The sequence below is a fragment of the Hyaena hyaena genome, unplaced genomic scaffold (genome assembly GCF_003009895.1).
Source record: "Hyaena hyaena isolate Hyena2069 unplaced genomic scaffold, ASM300989v1 scaffold_187, whole genome shotgun sequence".
NCBI classification, from domain to species: domain Eukaryota; kingdom Metazoa; phylum Chordata; class Mammalia; order Carnivora; family Hyaenidae; genus Hyaena; species Hyaena hyaena.
In genome coordinates this window covers 1,109,659-1,131,166 of record NW_024080820.1, presented here as the reverse complement: position 1 = coordinate 1,131,166, position 21,508 = coordinate 1,109,659, and the positions used below count along the sequence as shown (strand labels likewise).

Below are 21,508 nucleotides of genomic sequence, written 5' to 3'. Positions count from 1 at the left end.
GGGATAGATGTATTTTTCCCTATTTCTCCCATTTAAGTATAATTTAAAACACTGGGCATGATATATAGAACAGCCATAAGAAAACTGTGTTGTGGAGAGTCTGAAAAAGGAAGATTGTCTAGGGACCTCGGGATGTGAGGAATGACATGGTAATGAGTTGTGAGGATTTTCTTTTTGCTACATATATCCCAGATTGGAGCTGAAGAAGATGGCAATCTGGAAAAGCCATCAGATGTGACAGACAAAATAAAAGTCTACTGTCTCCAGCTAAAGAACTGGGAAAGAAAACTTTCAGATGATAACTGTTCTACTCCAGCCAAACACCACAAACTGTACCCCTATTATTACCCACATCAGCAAAGGCCAGTGAGGTATCTAGATTTCTATCCTTGTGAGGTTTAACAAGGTGCCACAACACCTTCTCCAGGAAGGCATCAGACAAGATAGTAATCAGATGTTCACTCCTCTCCTTATGGGTAGGTGTCAGAGGAAGTCCAGTGGAGAGTCAGGATTCTGATGATTGCTCAGTGGTAACGAGACCACCCCCTCCACAGTGTGAGTGGAGACCAAGTGGGGACCAAGAACTCCAACTTCCACCCACTTGGCCTCTCTCAGTTGGATGCCAATAAACACTGAGTAGAAAACCTGGGCTTCTATTCCCACCCACCAGTAATGAAATGCCCCCCAGCCTCATCCACCAATGCATGAGTGGTGTCAGAGAAAGAGATATAAAACCAGAAACGTGGTGACAAAAAAGAAAACCAGACACAATATCCCTCATGAATGTAGATGTAAAACTCCTTAACAAGTTATTAGCAAATAGAACTCAGTGATATATATATATATATCATGATCATATATCATGATCAAGTGTTTATTCCAGAATGCAAAATTGGTTCAATATTTGAAAATCAATCAATACAATCCACCACAATAACAGGCTAAAGGAAAGTCACATGATCATGTCTACTGATGCAAAAAAGCATCTGACAAAATTCAACACATATATCATGATAAAAATTCTGAGAAAAACACGAATAGGGGGAACCTGAACTTGATAAAGAGCATTTACAAAAAATCTACAAATACCATTATAGTTAATGGTGAAAGACTGCTTCCCTTCTAAGATCAGGAGCAAAGCAAAAACATATGCTTTTTGCCACTCTTATTCCTAGTGCTAGAAGTTCTAGCCAGTGCAATAAGCAAGAAAATAAAAGGCATACAGATTAGAAAGAAACATTCTTTATGACTGTTACATCAAAACCCTAAGGAATATACAAAAAAACAATCTCTAGAAATACTGAGTTCAGTAAAGTCATAAGATGGAAAATTAACATTAAATAATTGACTGTATTTGTATATAGCAGTAATGAATTAGAAACCAAAATAAAAAATGCAATGACACTTGCATTGCTCCCCCCAAAAAGAAAGATGTAAATCTAATAAAACAAAACTCAGCAAATATCACAGGTTAGCTATGAAAATCAAATGAGCAATATGTAGATAAATAGTTGGTAAAATGTAAAATATTACACAAATTGTAAGGCGTACTACATCTGTGCCTTCCTTATCTAAGGAATATTACTGCCTTTCAGCCTGTTGCATCTGAGTTCTCTGGAAAGAGCTTCAACAATGTCACTCAAGACAGTTTCCTGGGCCATCCTTCTAAATTAACTAAAACACAGGGATTAAGTTAGTCTCTGCCGCCCAAATTAATTATGACAATAGGTTATAATTTCTCTTTATTAATTTTGGATACTTAAAGCATAAGATGCAGGCATGTTATCTACGCAGAGCAAGAATTAGAACTCTATTTATAAAACTGACATATGACTGAGAATGCTAACTTTGGTATCAAGTTAAGTCACCTCTAAAATGAAATGGTGGGTGACATGAGGATTCTTATTTTTAAAACATTCATTTTTGTCTTTTAATAAGCATTTAATAAAAATGGTAAGTTTTCTAACTGAGATTTAGGAACTACAACAGGCACTTTAGAATGGGAGAAACTCCCAGCAATAGCACTGCTAGGAATTTACCCAAGGGATACAGAAATGCTGAGGCATAGGAGCACATGTACCCCAATGTTCATAGCAGCACTCTCCACAATAGCTAAAACATGGAAAGAGCCTAAGTGTCCATCAACAGATGAATGGATCAAGAAGATGTGGTTTATCTATACCATGGAATACTCCATGGCAATGAGAAACAATGAAATCTGGCCATGTGTAGCAACATGGATGGACCTTGAGGGTGTTATGCTGAGCGAAATAAGTCAGGCAGAGAAGGACAAATATATGTTTGCACGTATAGGAGGATTAGGAGGAACTTGACGGAGGACCATGGGGGAGAATAAGGGGGGAAATGGTGGGGGAAAGGAAGAGAGGCAAACCACGAGAGACTCTTGAATGCTGACAAAAACTGAGGACTGATGGATGTGGGGGAGAGGAGGGATGAGCATGGAGGAGGACACTTGTGGGGATGAGCACTGAGTGTTATGTGGAAACTAATTTGACAATAAACTATTTGTAAAAAAAAAAAAAAAAAGAATGGGAGAAACTGAGTAAGCTATGTACTGTTTTTAGCTTCTTGATAAATATTCAGAGAATGTTTTATAAATTATATATCTCAAATGTATATGGCAATATTAGACACTCCAAATGGTTGTCTTCACAGTGATGTGTCCTAACTATAAATTCCATTAATTGTATTATTGTTAAAAATACATAAATATCAACTATATAGTTTATAATAAAAATACACACATTACCAAGCACTGGGCACTATGACTACTGGGGGGTAAAACATTGATTAGAATATATATGCTATCCAACTATCTAACAAAGATTTAGAACAAAAATACTTGTCAACTCTCCCTCACTACATTAATTTATGGCATGACAGTTGCTCAGTGGTCTATGCACCATCAATGATCATAATAGGTTTTTGATATAATAAAGACTTAAAATTAAGTTCTGGTTATTAAAGACTGCAGAGATTATGTAAATATGATTCTCTCATTATAGAGTCAAAGAATCCTTGCTACAAGAGTTTCTAGGAACTACTCCAACCATCTCACTGTGCAGAGAAGAAAATTGCCACAACCACAGAGATCAATTGAGCAAATAAACAGGAAAGTCAGGACTTGGACCCAGGTCTCCTCATTCCCAGATTGGTATTCTTTATTGAGAACCAAAGGAGAAGCACTTCTGGGAGTAGAGATTAAAATGTTATTTTCACCATTTTTATTTTCAACTAGACTCAGAAAGTTTATTTGTGGGGCTACTACTATCCCAGGCAGGTTTCATAAGACATGAAACCAAGGCCTATTAAATTTGTAATGACTGACAAGCAATCATTAAAAAATAAATAACAACAATGCATAGAACCCTCTGATTTCTTCTTCCATTACAATACATGACTCACTATTATTTCTGTAAGCACACAGGTATCCTGCCAACATTTATTAAACACATATAAGAGGCAGAAGACACCTCTGGGAAGGGCTTCATTAGTCTTTCTTCCATACAATACAAAGAGATTGACAGATATGAATAAATAGGCTACTGGCAAATACTTGCAGCATTCGCAGCATTTTCAAAATAGGTAAAAAGTAGAAACAACTCAAGTGTTTGCAACTGATAATGGGTAAACAAAATTCCATATATCCATACAATGGGATATTATATCATACAATAAAAAGGAACAAAGTACTAATATATGCTGAAACATGATGAACTTGGGAAACATTATGCTAAGCCAGTCACAAAACTACATATTATACGGTTCCATTGATATGAAATGGCATAGGCGTAGGCAAATCCACAGAGACAGAAATTTTAGTGGTTGTGAGAGGCTGGAAGGAGTGGGAAATAGGGAATGACTGTTAATGGGTATGCTGTTTCTTATGGGGGTGATGAAAACCTCTAAAGTCAAAATAATTGCTCAACTCTGTAAATATATTAGGTAACACTTTAAAAGGATTAATTTTATAAGGGGGGAAGAAGAGTAAAGGTAAATAATCTCAGAAAATAAGCAGCCATTTTTTAAGTTTCCCAAAACAGAAGAAGGATCTCTATAGTCACAAAATTAGAAAATCTTAAATCAAGCTCTCTTTCTAAATATTTAGAAAAACCAATTTCAAAGAGAAATGAGAAACTGAAAAAGCCTGAGGCTTAGTCCCATGTGAAGTCACTATAAAAAAAACAGAAAAGAACAGAATAACATTTCTACTAATGGTAGAACCTTGCCAGAAATCATGTCCACTTGCACACATAAAGATGCAAATTATAATCTAATATTTCAAATTCTAAAAACATTTAAGAAAATGATAAGATATATGAAAGAACATCATAAATCAGAATGGGAAACACTCAAAAATGAGGTGATGGAACACAGAAAAGAACCAGACATAAAACATTCCAAAATGAAGTCTTAGAAAGAAAGAACACGCGTCACTGTACGTGATAGATTATGCTTTAAGAGAAATAGGCAATGAAAATCAACTTTTATAGAACAAGAAGAAATAAAGAAAGCTGGAAAAGGATTCAAGGGAAGGCAGCAGATACAGAAGACAGGCAAAGAACAACATATGTCCATTAGGAGTGCCCACAAAAAATCAAGCCAAAGAGAACAGAATATTAAAAACTATAATTTGAAAGACTTTGTTTGAAATTTAGAAATATGTACAATATCATACTGAAATAATATACCACATATCTGGGGAAATCAACTCAGAAGGACCAAATGCACGTAACAGAAACAACTTTTATTCCTGACAAAAATGGAGTAATATATTTAAGACATTCAAGGAAAGAAATTATGAATCAAAGATTTCATATCTAGCTAATTAATTTCAAATAAAAAGAGCAGACAAACTGTCATCAACACACAAAAACTGAGGGAATGGATATTGTTCCTATAACTTCTTTTTAAGGAATCTACTAGAGAATGAGCTTCAAACAAGAAAAATGATTGGTGGAATAATAATGTACAGACTAGCAGTAAGCATCAAATATGTATTTAAAAGTAGAGCTAAGACTAAATGAGGTACCTAAGAGTACAAATAACTAATTTGATAATGTATATAGTGTATCCATTTAAAAAAAGGAGCAAGCATATGCAAAAGGTTTTATAAACTATTTTCAGTAATTCCACTGTATGGTACTACGCTAATATTTCCTCAAGATTTTGTGTATGATATAGGATATTACAAATTGTTAAATGATATTCTAGGGGCACCTGGGTGGCTCAGTCGGTTGAGCCTCCAACTCTTGATTTTGGCTCAGGTCATGGTCCCAGGGTTGTGGGACTGAGCCCCGCATCAGGCGCTGTGATAAGGGCAGAGCCTGCTTAAGATTCTCTCTTACTGCCCTTTTCCTCTCCCTATGTGTTCTCTCTCTAAAATGAATGCATGGATCAATAAATGATATTCTATGTGTTGGTGGTGAGAGACAGGATTCTCAGAGCAAGATAAAGATACGGATGTATATTAAGAGATTAAGTAATTACCCTTAAACCCTGAATTTGAATAGGAAGTATCAGCACGAACTCATTAAGGTATTCAATCTTTTTTAAAAAAATTTTTTTAATGTTTTATTTATTTTTGAGAGAGAGAGAGATAGGGAGAGCGTGAGCAGGGAAGGGTCAGAGAGAGAGGGAGTTACAGATTCTGAAGACAGGCTCCAGGCTCTGAGTTGGCTGTCAGATGCGAGGCTTGAACCCACGAACCGTGAGATCATGACCTGAGCCGAAGTTGGACGTTTAACCAACTGAGCCACCCAGGCGCCCCAAGGTATTCAATCTTTAAAACTATGTAAACACAAATAAACACATACATTTACTAGTTCTAGTAACTGAATAGATCTAGAAACAATGACCAAGCTAGTAGTAATTAGTACAGCTAAAGACTCAAATTTTGGGGGTGCTTAGGTGGCTCAGTCGGTTAAGAGTCTGATTTCAGTTCAGGTTGTGATCTCAACTATTCATGAGTTTGAGCCCCGCATCGAGCTCTGTGCTGCTGACAGCTCAGAGCCTGGAGCCTGCTTTGGATTCTGTGTCTCCCTCTCTCTCTGCCCCTCCCCTGCTTGCACTCTGTCTCTCTCAAAAAATAAACACTGAAAAAATTTTTTAAAAACTAAAATTCTGGTTTTGAAATACTATTTCCTACAAAGGAAATCAGATTTTTTCGAAAAACAACTAAATCCAGGTCTGTGGCAGGAAATGTACAAATGTCCCATATCAGTTGGCAAGAAGTTATCAAAGAACTAGAGTTGTGTCAAAAAAGGCTTGAGGGCCAACTTGAAGAACCAGTTGGGAAAATACCCAGAATGAATAAAAACACATAAAAATGTTTAAATCTGTAAGTTCATAATTATATATATTTAATAAAAATAGGGGCGTCTGGGTGGCTCAGTTGGTTGAGTGTCCAACTTCAGCTCAGGTCATGATCTCACGGTCAATGAGTTCAAGCTCCACGTCGGGCTCTGTGCTGACAGCTCAGAGCGTGGAGCCTGCTTCAGATTCTGTCTCCCTCTTTCTTTACCCCTCCCCCGCTCAGCTCTGTTCTCGCTCTTTCAAAAATGAATAAACATTAAAAAAATATATTGGTCACCTTTGGAGGATGGAAAGTTGCCAATTTATTTTGTAACAGGTAAAACAGTGAGAAAGAACAAGCATTTATTAAGAATTTTCTTGTGAAAGTATATTGCTGGGTGCCTAAAGAAAAAATTCTCTCTCAACCTCTGTGTATGTACATATATGTATATATATAATGTTAGAACTGAAATAAGCCAACTCTACAATACCTAATAAAGTAAGGATATCAGCATTAAATATCAATGACTGCTAATCACAAAAAAGAGGCGACTCTGCTTTATGTACCTGTAGCTAAAGAAGCACCAACACCTATCAGTCTTGCCCCAAATAGCAAAACTGAATGCAGTTAAGCATCTAGATCCAATTAGCAATTTATGGGAAATACAGAAAAATCTCCTAAATGACAACATGGAAAAGAGATCAGCAAAATCCAGCCTGTGTGTCTCTACATCCACATCTCCAGAATATGATCTGGCAGTTTCTTCAAATTAACTTAACAAGGGGGAATAAAGAGTTGGAGGAAAACTATAAGAGATACTTAAAAAGACATATATTAAAGGAGCAAAACTACAGTTTCATTACTGGATGATAAAAATCATAGAGAGAAATAAGGAAGTGATTGCTATAAACATTCAGAAGAAAGTTTACTCAGGGGGCATGGGTCATGGGACGACTGTTCGGAAGCAGCAAGTTAGTCTCCTAGTATGAATGGTGGTCACAAGGGGGTTGCCTTATAAGAATTCATTAAACTCTGTATATATTATATGGCTTTCTAAATTTGAGTTATACTTTAAAATAACACAAATTTAAATAACAGATTTATAAATTAGAAATCCTTTTAAATTTATTAATCTTAAGTTCTTAGAGAAATGTACTGGAGTATATGCAAGGACAAGTCAAAAAGTTCTATAATCTCAGAATATGGAGAGAAATATTTTTAAAAGATCAACGTAGGGGCGCCTGGGTGGCTTAGTCGGTTAAGCGTCCGACTTTCGCTTAGGTCATGATCTTGCGGTTCGTGGGTTCGAGCCTCGCGTCGAGCCCTGTGCTGACTGCCAGCTCAGAGCCTGGAGCCTGTTTCAGTCTGTGACTCCCTCTCTCTCTGACCCTCCCCTGCTCACGCTGTCTCTCTCTCTCTCTCTCTCCTAGAAATAAATAAAACATTAAAAAAAAAAAATTAAAAAAAAAAAAAAGATCAATGTATAACTTGAGGGAGAACTAGAAAGTAGACCAAAAAAGTATACTAAGCTATAGTTTTACTATTATAAAAGGTGTTTCCTCTAACGGTGGCAGCATTTTTGCTTTATCTATAAACTTGGGGGCTAGGAGGAAAAATATAATGAGGTTAACTGGAATTGGGTGATCTTTGAAGGCATGATAGCTGGAACTTTAATATGCTAAACTGCACAGTTGGTATTTAACGAAAAAACAAAGGCACAAACTTCAGAGAAGAGAAAATTCTGACCTAGGACTTTCTCAGCAAAAGAAACATGTAGGCAAGACATAACTAAAGAAGAAAAAATGATCTTGAAAAATCACAAAAAACTTATCAACTCTAAATATAAGTGAAGTTTATTCAATTATCATTCCAAAAATAGCATGAAATGGCTAACAGGAATTTGTATGTTTGGAGGGAGCCCTACACCCTCTCCTTTCCCATTCTCTCAGTTTTACATAGCAAAATCATGGGAAGGGGGGGCAACTCCTATCATTTTAATTGCATTTAAAAATTCTATTTGGCAGAGGCTGGCTTTGACCACAAGTATGATTGGCGAAAAAGTAAAGGACTGGGGGGGGAGGGGAAAAGAAGCATATAATGAATATATCTTGTTTATCATACAGATTCAATAAATAATTGTGAATTGATGAGAGGGAAAACAAGAAATTTTAGATTTTGTATCCAAGATAATGGCAAAATTCCTAGGTTCTCCATTTTCAGACAGTCTGATAAGAAACAGCATTTTAAACTCCTATCAATATGGCCACTGTTTATTTCACTTTGAATATTCAAAATATGGTGAATTAAAGCAGTACTGGACAACCACTATTGCAACCTTAGTTGCCTCTTTCCTTCTAAAGCACATTTCTACATTTTAATTTGTCCTGATCTAAGCATTCACTTTTTCCAACTAGTCTTCATTTTTTCCCTCTGACTTGGTGAGGTCTCTACTTTGTTTACTTCCTCTTCACTGAGTTCCCAACAAGGAGGGATGAATAATATCTCTTTGTCAAAGCAGTTTAAGCAGTCATGCCTAGGAAGCCTTAACAATACACAATGGATTTTTTTCTTTTCTTCAGAGAGAGATGGGCTAAAGAAACATACACACAAAAAACCTTGCAAGAAAATGAAGAGGAATGTGTCCAGGCTTCCTTGAGTTAGTGACATGACTGTGTTTATTCAACAAATGTTTATGGTGTGTCCCTTTGTGCCAAGCAACACAGTTCTTACTTCCCTTCCCAACTTCAAACTCCAGCTACTATTAAATGCAATTAAAATCAAAGTGATCAAATTTCCAGTTGTCAAGGGAACCATCTTCTCCCTCTTCCCATGATCCTGTGAGTCCTTAAAATAAGTACAGCAACTTTCTAGAAGATGTTATAGGCTCATCACCAGGATGGATCAACTTATTTATGTGTCAGTTTACTATCTAGTCCATGTTTCTTTAGTCCAAGTTTAGTGTGCCAAAGGTACCTATGAACACATGGTATCTGAATCTCATCTGCCTCACATCCCTTACTAGAATAGAGAATACCACAGTCCAATGCAGACTCCTCTTTTTCAAAATCTAGGTATGGTATGAGAAATTAGAAAATCCACTTGGCTTTGGATCCAGGAGGTATTCTCCAATTCAACTTTACCAGTAATTAACCTAACATTTTCTTTTTCATAGGGCTTATACTCAAGACCCCAAATCAAGAGTCACATGCTCTACCAACTGAACCAGCCAGACACCATTAACCTAATATTCCAAATCCTACTGTATATCTGTGCCCATTTTTTAATTGGTTCAGAACTTCTAGTAGTATAAAATGATCATCCCCAACCCATAATACTCACCAAAAAATATAAGCCTGGATTAAGTTAAATAAGAGATGAAACAAAATGAAACAAAACAACAAAACTGAACACACACACACAACTTGCCCTTTACTAAGTCAACTAGGTAGCTAGAGGTACCAGGAATTATGAGATAGGGTTTTCCTGTCATCATAGAGGGTGAGGGTTTGGTGGCTTAGAGTCACAAAAATATGTAACCTCCACAGACAAAAAAAGAAAAAAAGAAAAAAAATCTGGCCAGAAATTCTGATCTTTTTGATCTAATAAATAGCAAAAAATCCTTAAGTAAAAACTGAAAATTATTTAAACCTATCTGGTCCCCCTCATAATTATAAAGCAGCTTACAGAGGCATACAACAAATAAAATTTATATAAATTTAAATCCTCTTTTTTATTATGGTATAGTAATCATTTGTGCTGTTTTGTTTAATTTTTTATTTAAAAAATTTTTAATGTTTTATTTATTTCTGAGAGAGACAGCGTGAGCAGGGAAGGGTCAGAGAGAGAGAGAGGGAGACACAGAATCTGAAACAGGCTCGTCCTATGCGAGGCTTGAACCCGCAAACCGTGAGATCATGATCTGAGATGAAGTCGGATGCTTAGCCTACTGAACCACCCAGGCGCCCCCATCTGTGCTGTTTTAGACACCACAATCCTTTCATGCTCCTCTTTTCACCTACTTCTCACCCCCCAAGAAATACTCAAAAATATGTATCTAGTAGTCTCAAAAAAAAAAAAAAGAAGTATAAGATCCTCAAATAATTTCTATAAAGACGCTTTTCTATAATGATTCCTAGTAAGTCACCCTTTCCACCAAAAGAACATATAATATCCAGTCTGTTGTATCTGACAGTGGCACCAAAGGTATCTATCTATATTGGAGGGCTGTGATCAACTTCTGGTATTCAAAACACAAACATTCATATATCCAACATTTCCATTTGACTATTCTCTTTCCTTTAGCTTTTATTATCTGAAACTATTTCCTTAAGTCATATTTAATCCAAGTCGTTGCCAAAACATTTACACATTAATGAACTTGCAAAAATATTTCAGTACTTCAGTATCCATATTAACCAAATTTTTTCTTTAACAAATCAAATCTCAAATTTCATCTTTCCACATAATGTCCTTTAATACTGTATCCTCCTCATATATCTTTATTATTTATTGAATTCTGAAGTTGTCAGGAAATCTACATGTCCTGGATAGGGAATATTTTTCCTCACTGCTTACATCTGTTATGACCCATTTCCTCTGAGGCTTCTGTTCATTCTTATTACTGCTGGTCTATGCAATTCCATGGTATTTCCCCAATTCTACTTCTTTCTAGCTGCCCACACATCCAATCTCTTCAAACCAGTATGATAGCTTTGGTGTCCAACCTCCATATATTTCTTCAACTCTCAGTTCTGAAAAAAAAAAAAGCTATCACTCCCATAAATGGTCCAAACATTATCAGTTCACTGCAACAACTTGTGATTTAACATTTATCAACTTCTAATGTGAAAGCATTCCTGTTTCATCCTACAGATAGGTATATCCAAAACTCAAAACTCAGAAGAAAGAAATTTACATATAAAATATCTGGCATTTGGTTCGTTTTTTAAAGCACTTATTAATTCATCTACATCAAGTTAAAACAATGGCCTTCAGTTTTAGGTTGGTAAGAAAAATGATAAATTCTCTAACAGAAAATGTTACATATCATTTATTCCTTTCAGAAGAGCAACCCAATACATACCTCCGGAGAAAATGAGTTTCTTCTGGATTTATCCAAGTAACGGAGAACGAATCCACATTAGTTGATTTAAAAAAAAAAAAAAGACTAAAACGTGCCCTATAGGCATCACTGACTGACTATGCCAAACGATATGAGATTTAACTGTTAAACCATTTGCTCAAATGTAAAACTCAGTAAGAGGCTGTAGTTACCTCTTTTTGTAGATGAAGTTTGAAGCAACTGTTTGGCTTTGAGGGAAGTACGAGGCAAATTTTTCAGCCTTTGCGAAGCTGTTGAAAAATAAGGAACTGTAATATTTGCCTGGAAGGACAAGATAAAGGCTATAGCTTCTGCAAACTTGAATATTTTAATACATACTTGAAAATTTATAAAGGAACAGAAACCATAAGGTGAAAATATGTTAGACTTCTAGAAGCAGAGGAATCTGAAAGTGATGCTTAGTGCATTAAGTTGGAAAGGAATAAGGATGGAAATCTTAGTGCAAAGTGCATACTTTCAGAAACAGTTTCTTATAGATGAGAAAACCTAAAATATGTAAGCCAATCAAAATACCAAAGAGAAAACAAACCACCGGCAAACATGCTACAGAATGCAAAGAATATAAAGCTAATTAAGTAAAAGTGATGAACACAAGCACACAGTATAGAATAAAATAAAAGTAGTACTTGTGCAATGCAAAAAAGCAGACTTTGGCGAAGCAGTTATTGTTAGATGAACTGCCCTAACATAATACAGTAATCTCCATACTCAAAAAGGAGAAGAAAACTCAGAACCAGGCAGGTCCTCAAGGAAGTCAAAATCCAGTGGCTTTAATACACTTAATATCATCTTGCTGTAGAATAAAACTAATTTGTACTTAAGACTTTGAGTAGCAACATATCTGGTCTGTGCACATATTATGTGGGATGGGGAGGATGTGCGGAGGGGTGCACAGTGTGTGTTGGTCGGGTTGACAGGTTTGGAGGAGTCAAAGTATCCGCTTCTTAAAGTGATCAGTGAGGTGTTCTAAGCTTTCTTAGAAACTCCTAATCTATTAACTGCAATGTAATTCTCAAAATTGGCATATAAGTAGCAGCTTAGAGCTATCCAGAGTTAAAGCTCATTATAGTTTCACTGAAGTAAAAAGTCCCAAACCTACCAGTACATTTAAGTGGTTCTAAAATGTCACTCTACTGACTTGAAAGTTGGACTTCATATACCTCTAGGATTTATATGACAAAAGAGAGAGAAAGAAAGAGAAAGAGAGAGAGAGAGATCTCACAACCATAAATATTGCCAGCATTTAAACAATCATTGGTTGATGAGGGAATACTTGATAATACCATCAAAGAGAATTAAGGAGAATTTCTCTTTTGCTCTACTGCTTAACCCTATCATGCAGAAAAACTATTGTTTCCCTACCATGTGAGAGTAAATATTTTTAAAGAGTACTAAATGTATGTGATTCCAAATTTACAGCACTCCATATGTTACTGTAGTTAAATAATATGCCAAGTTAGCTTAAATATTCCCAGGAAGACTAGTAAAAACTTCTCCAAACCTAAAAAACATCCATTTTATAATTACCTTATATCTACCCCACAGAAATACAGGATGCTATCATCATTGAATATTCTTCACTTACATGTTTATTCATATATCCTTTCAACCATTCACAAAGCCATTCATTTACTCATTCATTCACTGCTGTTTTTCATTCTTTCAAATAGTTAATTATCTACTTTGTTTTAGGTACAATGGATTTGTTTAATAGTCAACTAGACAGACAAAATTCCAACTTTCATGGAACTAACATTCTGAAAGAAAAGGGGAAGTAAACAATAAACAGAGTCAAATAGTCAGATAATGATAGCAGCTAAGGAGAAAACTAAGTAGGGAAGACTAACTAAGAAAGGAAATGGGAGATTTAAGTTGCAGTTATAAATAGGGTGATCAGGAAAGAGTTCCCTGAGATGACATTTGCACAAAGATCTCAAGGAAGACAGGAAGCAAGCCATACAGATATCTGGGGAAAACACTGGAGATAGAAGGAAAGGCAATGGTAGAGAACCTGAGGTAAGAGTGTGCCCAGGAAGAGCAAGCAGGCCACTATGATTGGAATAGAGTAACTGAGGGCAAAAGGTAACCAACTCTATGTACCCTGGCAATCCACAATACCTTTTAACAACTGAAATTTTTTTACTAAGGGCTTAACATCAAATATCTTCTATAATTTGTTTTGGAAAGGTCCTACTTAAATTAATAGTTATGATAACTCCAAGGAACTTTATCCCTCAAGTTTCATGGGTCACAACATGAAAACTATCTAATAGGAATCTGAAGAATCAGATTGCAACCAGAATCAGGCAGTGTACGCTAAATTTGTCTGATGTAAATCTGACAGAATGAAATGAGTGATTTTCATAAGATACTACACAGCCTCGTATTACCCTTAAACAAGAAAACTAAATTTTTATTTGAATAATTAATCTTAACTTGATTAGTCTTCTAAAGACAAAAATCATATTTAAATGACAAAGTGCAGTAGTTAAACTGAAAGTCTCCAAATCTTTCTAAAATAATAGAATTCAGTGTGTTAGCTGTTTAAGAATTCTTACGGTTTCCCTGGTTTCCCTCTCAATATTTATATAAATCAAGACTCCACCATGAAAAGTAAAGATGGTACAGTAAAAATACCATTCTCTCATGCTACCATTATTTAAGTTAATGTCTTCCTCCACAGACCAGTTCCAAAAACCTCTGTATTTCTGCTAAACATATACCACCATTTTCCAAGTCATTCTAGCTCAAAGTTTTCTTACTTTAACTCTATTTAGTCATCCATGCAGTTCTGTAGATCTCTTCCTTTACATCCCTATTGTCTCCTAAAGACCTAATTCAGACCTTCATCACCTATTTTTGAATGAGAACAGGGTCTTTCTGAGTCTCCCTACATCCAATCCTTCTACTTGGTGTGTGTGCATTATGGGATGGACAGTGAAAGTGCTGTCCCACACCCCAGTCCAGTGTAGGCAGTGAGTGAACGGTCTGTAAGGAACGCAAAACAAAAACCACATCCCAGCTTGGTCTGTTTTTTATTATCATCATGTCCCAGGATTAATAATCAATGTCAGTGATAAAATACTCCTCCCCGAAGAAAACAGTTTGTTGGCTTAAGTTATAAACACTTGCTGCAGGTACTGTTGCCTTTTAATAGCATATACGTAAGATTTAAATGAACATATTTTAATATTTATCTTTTAATATATATTGCATTTCACATGAAAATAATTACGAGAACTCCCAATTATATAGTCTCCCTTAAAACAGGTGGATTCAACTACACGTTTCTTTTAAGAGTAAGTTCATAGATATTTGAAATCAGGTTCACTTAGCACAGAATGTGCCTCCAACTCCCTGTGTCCCAATAATACATTCCTATATTTAGACAGATTAGAACTAAACAATGATGTTACAGTGATTATTAATAGTCAATGAAACAGAATATGAGTTTCTTCAATTCTGTCATTGTATGTGACTGGGTATTATTTAAAATATTTCAACTGTGAAGGCATTATGATTTGATCCCCAAAGGAACTAAGACACAGATGAGAGAACAATTTCTGTAATTTGTTATAAAATGGAATTTTGTGAATTTCTGCCAAACTTATCATTATGTCGAATATTTCCATACTTGTATAACAGTTGTTTTGTGGGGGGAGGGGAACCTTTTCAGATTTAAAAACTGAAGACTATTCTTCAGTCAATATGAGTGATGATAAATTGATAAATCTGACGATAGTGTTTTTTTGAGCTTTAATATACAAAGATCATTTCTGAAAAATTATTGACAAATTTCCAGAAACTAAAGCTGTAATATTCATTACTATGAAAGACTAATATGTGAAAACAAACTTCGTTTAAAATGATTAACTTAAAAATACTAACCCATTATCTTTTTTCTACTATAATGTTGATATTATTTTTAACTGACAGTTATAAAATAAAGTTCAATAAAAGAATATTTTCACTGCCTGCATTTCCCCCGCCATTATTATTACAGCTCATTCTATTTCATTATTATTGAAGATAATTTTGTCATATGGGGAGATGCTAAAAATAATCTCCAAGTACAAAATATTAAGTAAACATAAGCCACTAAAAAAGAATGTTAAAGACTGCTAAGTAAAATGACCCCTGTTCCCCCTAACCCTGCAATGACATTTCGTTTTGAAACGTTTATTGCTTACAAATTCTCAGAGTAACCCTTCAATCCTCTCTTACTTCTTACCTCCCATCTTCTCAGTGTTACCAAATCACATATCTTCTACTTCATTTTTTAAAATTCATCCAGATCTTGTCACCTCCAGCACCACTGCCTTTGTTCAGATACTCATTTCTTGTGAGGTTTATGCAATAAATAGCTTTCTAAATGTTTCTTGTCTCTCCTCAACTTTAATCCATTCTTCACACTGCTACCAGAATGGATTTTCTAAGAAGCAATAACCTTGATTAAAAGCCTGTCATGGCTGCCACACTTATGGGCGAAATCCAAATTCCTTATTACAAACCTCCCAATCTGTCCCCTAGGTATCTCTCCCATTGTCCACCACTGCAGCCACTAACCATCTTGCACTCTACACTTCAGTCCTACAATACTACTATAATCAAGATGCTATTTTTAAGACTTCATTACCAATCCTACTGTCAGGCAAACCTGTCTTTCCTTTCTTCATGTGGTCTCATAAGTTCTTCCTGAGCTAGCTGAAAGAGATCGTCAATCTTTCCTGAAAACCTCCTCACATTGCTGAGTTTAATGCCTCTCTTCTGTTCCCACAGAAGTTCCTGCCAATCACTTCCTACTACTGAAGGGCATGTGCTGTCTCATTTATATGTATAACCTCAGGGCTTGGAACATAATGTATATCCAATAAGTATCTGTTGAATTATTAAGGAACATATGAGTGGATAAAATCCAGAGATCTTTAAGCATTCTAGATCCTCCGAATCTAGTGGCTCTCAAACTTGCATATGCCCCAGCGTCAGATGAGACACTTTTAAGACTATAGATTCCAGGTACCCACCCAGACGTATTCAGTCAACATTTACATAAGTGCCAGCGACACTACATTTATAAAACCTCTCTGGAATTATGTAATTGACCCATCATTATGTTGATTATTAAGAAGAAATTTTACAAGTATTTCATTCATTCTTACATTAGGCCATTACACAGATTTACCAAGACTTACTTCTTTGAATTTATGTTTCATAATTAATGTAAAATTCAGTGTAATCTTTCAGTGTTTGCTTCCAAGTAATATCTGGATGGGAATTACTTCCCCATGGGCCTCAGGGCAGTCTGGTTATGCATAAGCTGACAACTACCCTGGATACCCTCCCAGTGATAAGTCCAGAGTAAAATACTGATGCTACATCTCTTCTCTGGGGAAGGACTCTCTATCCTATGCAAAATTATTCCTCCATTTGACTAAATGTAAGTAAGTGGATAAATATTATACTGGGTTATTTTACTCTTTTGTAGTACTTCACAAAGTATTTATAGTTCAATTATGTTCCAACAGAGTCATCCAAGAATATTTTCCAAGATGCCTACTCAATTGCAGTTAGGTCACATGATGTAATCCAAACAAATATTGAGAGGAAATCGGGGGACTCAGAGAGGAGTTGGAAGGAGGGAAAAATTTGGCGTAGTTTTGTACTTTTCTAGTTATATGCCACTGCACATATAATATATATGTATCTTTGCTTCCTCTCTATAAAAAATAAGAAATGGGTTTTTGTGAGGTTCAAAGGAGATAATACATGTGAAAGTAAACATTTAAAAATACTAACCAGAGTTTGAGTATTATTTTAATTTTTTTAAATGAGCAGATTGTCTTGGGTTTTTCTCCCTTCTCTTATTCCTGAACCAATATTCCTACAGCTTTATGAAAACTAAACATTCTACTGAACCTTTAGTAGTCTTAGAAAGCAAGGCCGCGAAACTGTGTCCCTGACAAACATTCCTTCCTGTAACTGGAGAAACTGAGAAAATGACATATATCCATGACCTCTGCAATGCTCTGGTTTTCTTAAACTTTTTAAGTTACTCACATTTTCCAAACATAAAAATCAGAAATTGGTAACAGCTATAAAAATGAAAATACATTAGAACTCTCATAATATTCACATTTGAATGCCAGCATCCACAATAATGCAGCCACAGCAAATAAGCATATAAAAACAGTGATCGGCATAGTACAAGGCAAAAGAAGTGGTCCCGTAGGTGGAAGTAACGGCAACCTTGCAAAGTTAGGTTCATGCAGACCAGCAAGTAAGAACCAAAGCTTTACCACTTAAGGGCTGGAAAATTAAATACTCAAAAGAAAATAAAATGCAACATCTATTATACTGATTTATAAAAAAAATAAAGAATTCTAATTTATGTACAAAATGTATAAAATATTATATTTATATATAATTCTATAGCAAAATAAAAAGGCTATCATGAAAACAGTATATATATGTATATACATACATATATACACACAAGTAATTAAAAGAACTTTACATACATACATTTCTATGGATCAAAGACATGTAAAATTTTAAGAAAACAGATAATGTATTATAAAGTAAATATGTTAATTTAAACAAAATGCTTCAAAGTACTTTTATAAAATAAACTTTACTAAGTTTTAAACTTGATAATACTCTGGACTTACCATTTTCCAAAACTTTTTTTGTGACAAGTGTGATTTTACTCTAAAATGAATGTTTGTGGCATTTTAATTGTAAATAAGCTTCACTATAGCTACAAATATAAAAATAAACAAGTATATGCAATTGAAAATAATAAGGACTGTCTCTTACTTTCTCTTTTGCCTATATACTGTTCAGATATTGAAACATACCACTATGAAACTGCATACATGTTTTCTACTTAAAAGTAAATTAGTGGTTAGAATCTCAACCGATTTCCCTAAATATTTTCCTTAATTATCAATTTCTGGGGAAAAAGAAAAAAAAAATTCACCTATAGAAAAATTTCTAGGGGATCAGCAGGTGATTATAACGTTAATTCTATCACTAGCGAAGACAAGTAATTATTACAAAGTTTAAGATATGGTCAATATATTTCTCTATTAACATTTTTATCATAGGTTCTCAACCTTTTCTTTTTTTCTTCTGTTTTTGTCAAGAGTCTTTTTCATTTCCATACAGTTTGGAGGTACTAGAAACGTTCAAATAAAGAGCATATATGAGGACATGAGGAAATAGCCCTGAATAAAAAGTTGGTACCTATAATAATGATGGATTAAAGTAAAAAGAATATAGATATAGTTGGTTTTAATAAAGAGCAGGGAAGATGTCTGAGGATATAATCATATAAAGTTTTGAGAAATTCAGAACTTATTTCAAACTAAGCATAAAAGCACAAGTACAAATAATGTTTTGGGTTATCTGTGCATGGGCTATAAAAATGTAGCTTACAATATGCCTGATTTTTATTACTTAATCTTCTTAACGCTATAAAATTTTATTTCCTATTGTATTAACATTGTGGATTGCTTTTTCTTTCAGGCAAAAATATACTAAGGAAGAAAAAAACCCAGAAACATGATATTTTCAAGGGTCAAATTAACTTGCAGATTGAAAAGTACAAAAGTTATCATTCACCATTTCAAGATAGCTTAGAGTTCAAATTATAACTGTATTTTTAAAGTCTTGTGATTCCCTACTTTATATAGCATTTATGAATACACCATATGAGTATCATAATGGCACTGTTAATTACATGGCTTGCAAGACTTTGAATTCTAAGTTTAAAATTTAACTTGGCTCAAAAACATGTTGTAGCATATATATAGCTGAATAAATGAGGTACACAAATCTCTAGGCAACAATATTCAACAGTGCCTTAAATTTTAGGGTTCATCTTAATAATAATATTTCTGATTATTTCTGTGTCTTAGTACTAAACCATAAATGTGACAGGTCTCTCGAGGTGGACTTGGGTTCTCGAGCAGAATCAACTTGGGCTGAATCCTAACTTGCCACCTATAAGCTATATGATCGTAGGTAAGTTACTCAAAGCTTCAATTTCCTAATTTGCAGGATGTGTTATAATTGTACCTACTTTATAGAATTGTTCTGAAGATTAAACAGGATTATGCATGTACAGTATAGCACAATATGAATCTGTAATATACATAATATCACATACAACTAGAAAGTAAGGAAAATTTATCAATGTTATCACAAAAGTCATTTGGGTTAAAGTGTATTTTTTCTTGGTCTTTTTGAGCTACCAAGTAACAGCAGCTTAACAATAAATACACAAAGTCAGCTAAACACAACAGAGCTAAGGAAGAGGGCAAGGGAATTAAGAAATAATCAATGTTTTCAAAGTTGTATCACTCAATAAGTTATAAACGACTAATCAGTAACCTTGTGTTTGTGGCAGTTCTTCATAGCTTTGAGGAAATGAAAAAACACTTCACAGCCACCATTCTAACTGGTGATGTAATATGCTCAAAGAAACTGAGTCGATCAGACCACAGGACTGATGTGAGCCATGGGTACCAGGGGTGCATACTGAGCACTTCTAAAATTACAGAAGTAACTGTGACAGTTTTGCAATTGGTTTGATTACATGTTTGCATCTACTCTAGTTAATAGGTAATACTCTTTGGAAAGTGTTCAATTCCTTTTCAATCACCTTGTAGTCTAAGGGACACAGTACCCATCTATTCCCACATCACTACTTGGCTTAGTTGGCTACTCTGTCTTAGAAATTCTTTCTGTATGATTCTCTCTGATCTTTGTTTACATTACCTTTGTCTCTCCTTCATTTAACACACTCAACCCTTCCTTTCGATCATGTTAACTTCTACTGTTTTTCTTTTCTAGATTTGCTGGAATATTTATTTTTTCATTGAAAATTTAACATGGTTTTAATTATGCTAGCATTTTTTGCAATATCATTATTATTTTTTCTAATGTCCTACGAAGATAGCTGCTTGGATTTTAAGTTGTCTGTTTCAGGACTATTTCCCACAAAATAGTTTTAATGTATAGTAGTACTGCAGAATGCGTGGTTTTTAATTAATAAATATCTATATTTTAACAGGTAGACTGCTTTTTTAAAAATTCTGGAGAGACCAGAGTTTCATACAGAAACAAGTATTGATACAATTGGGTATCCTATAGGAACAAATTTTAAATTTTAATATAGCTATGATTATATTATAGCAAGTAATAATCACTACATTTTAGTATATATAGCTTAATATAGCTATTCAGCACAAAATTACTATCTATAATTTTCATTTTCCTTTAAATAACTGATACATAAAAATACTTACTGGCTGAAGCCTGAGGTTGCATGCGAGGTATTCCTCCATTTGGCACTTGGAAATTTGAGTCACTTCTGCTGCTTTTCACTGAGTCAACTTGTGTGTTAGATGTTCGGGACAGGTTTGGAAGACTGCGTCTTAGTTTTTCTATGACAACAGAATTTAATGAAAAAAATAAAATAAAATAAAAAAATAATCAAAACATTCTTTTAGACAAAGAATTAAAATATCAACTGGCATTCACAAATCAAATTATTTATTTAAGCATTCAGCATATTTTAGAGGAGTTAACAGGAAGTACATGTCTTATAAGAAATAAATAACTAAGGGGCGCCTGGGTGGCTTAGTCGGTTAAGCGTCCGACTTTCGCTTAGGTCATGATCTCGCGGTTCGTGGGTTCGAGCCCCGCATAGGGCTCTGTGGTGACAGCTAACTCAGAGCCTGGAGCCTGTTTCAGAGTCTGTATCTCCCTCTCTCTCTGACCCTCCCCTGCTCACGCTGTCTCTCTCTCTCTCTCCTAGAAATAAATAAAAATATTAAGAAAAAAAGAAAGAAGGAAATAACTCAGCCAGGTCCTAGAAATCAGTACAAGAGAACCTTTATAAAGAACCATAAATTAATTAAATCAAAATCTACATACGGACCACTTCATGAGTAGGACAAAGCAATACTAACATATTCACGTAAAATTAAATTCACTCTCTCCTTTAGTTTTGTATTGATGCACTAGTAATAAAAGAGTAAACTACCTAAATTCTTGATCTACTT

The 21,508-nt window shown here is 34.7% G+C and overlaps 1 protein-coding gene across 3 annotated transcripts in view; it reads right to left on the bottom strand.

Moving 5' to 3' along the window:
• Positions 1 to 21,508, bottom strand: part of SLAIN2 (SLAIN motif family member 2) — a 79,079-nt gene that overhangs the window by 9,495 nt on the left and 48,076 nt on the right. For 2 of the 3 annotated variants that reach the window (XM_039241080.1, XM_039241079.1), the window contains exons 6-7: positions 20,750 to 20,887; positions 11,591 to 11,668 (exon numbers count right to left, since the gene is read on the bottom strand). In XM_039241080.1, the coding sequence (XP_039097011.1) occupies positions 11,591 to 11,668; positions 20,750 to 20,887 (216 nt within the window). The remainder of the gene's footprint in view (positions 1 to 11,590; positions 11,669 to 20,749; positions 20,888 to 21,508) is intronic. The other variant, XM_039241081.1, reaches the window with a different exon arrangement.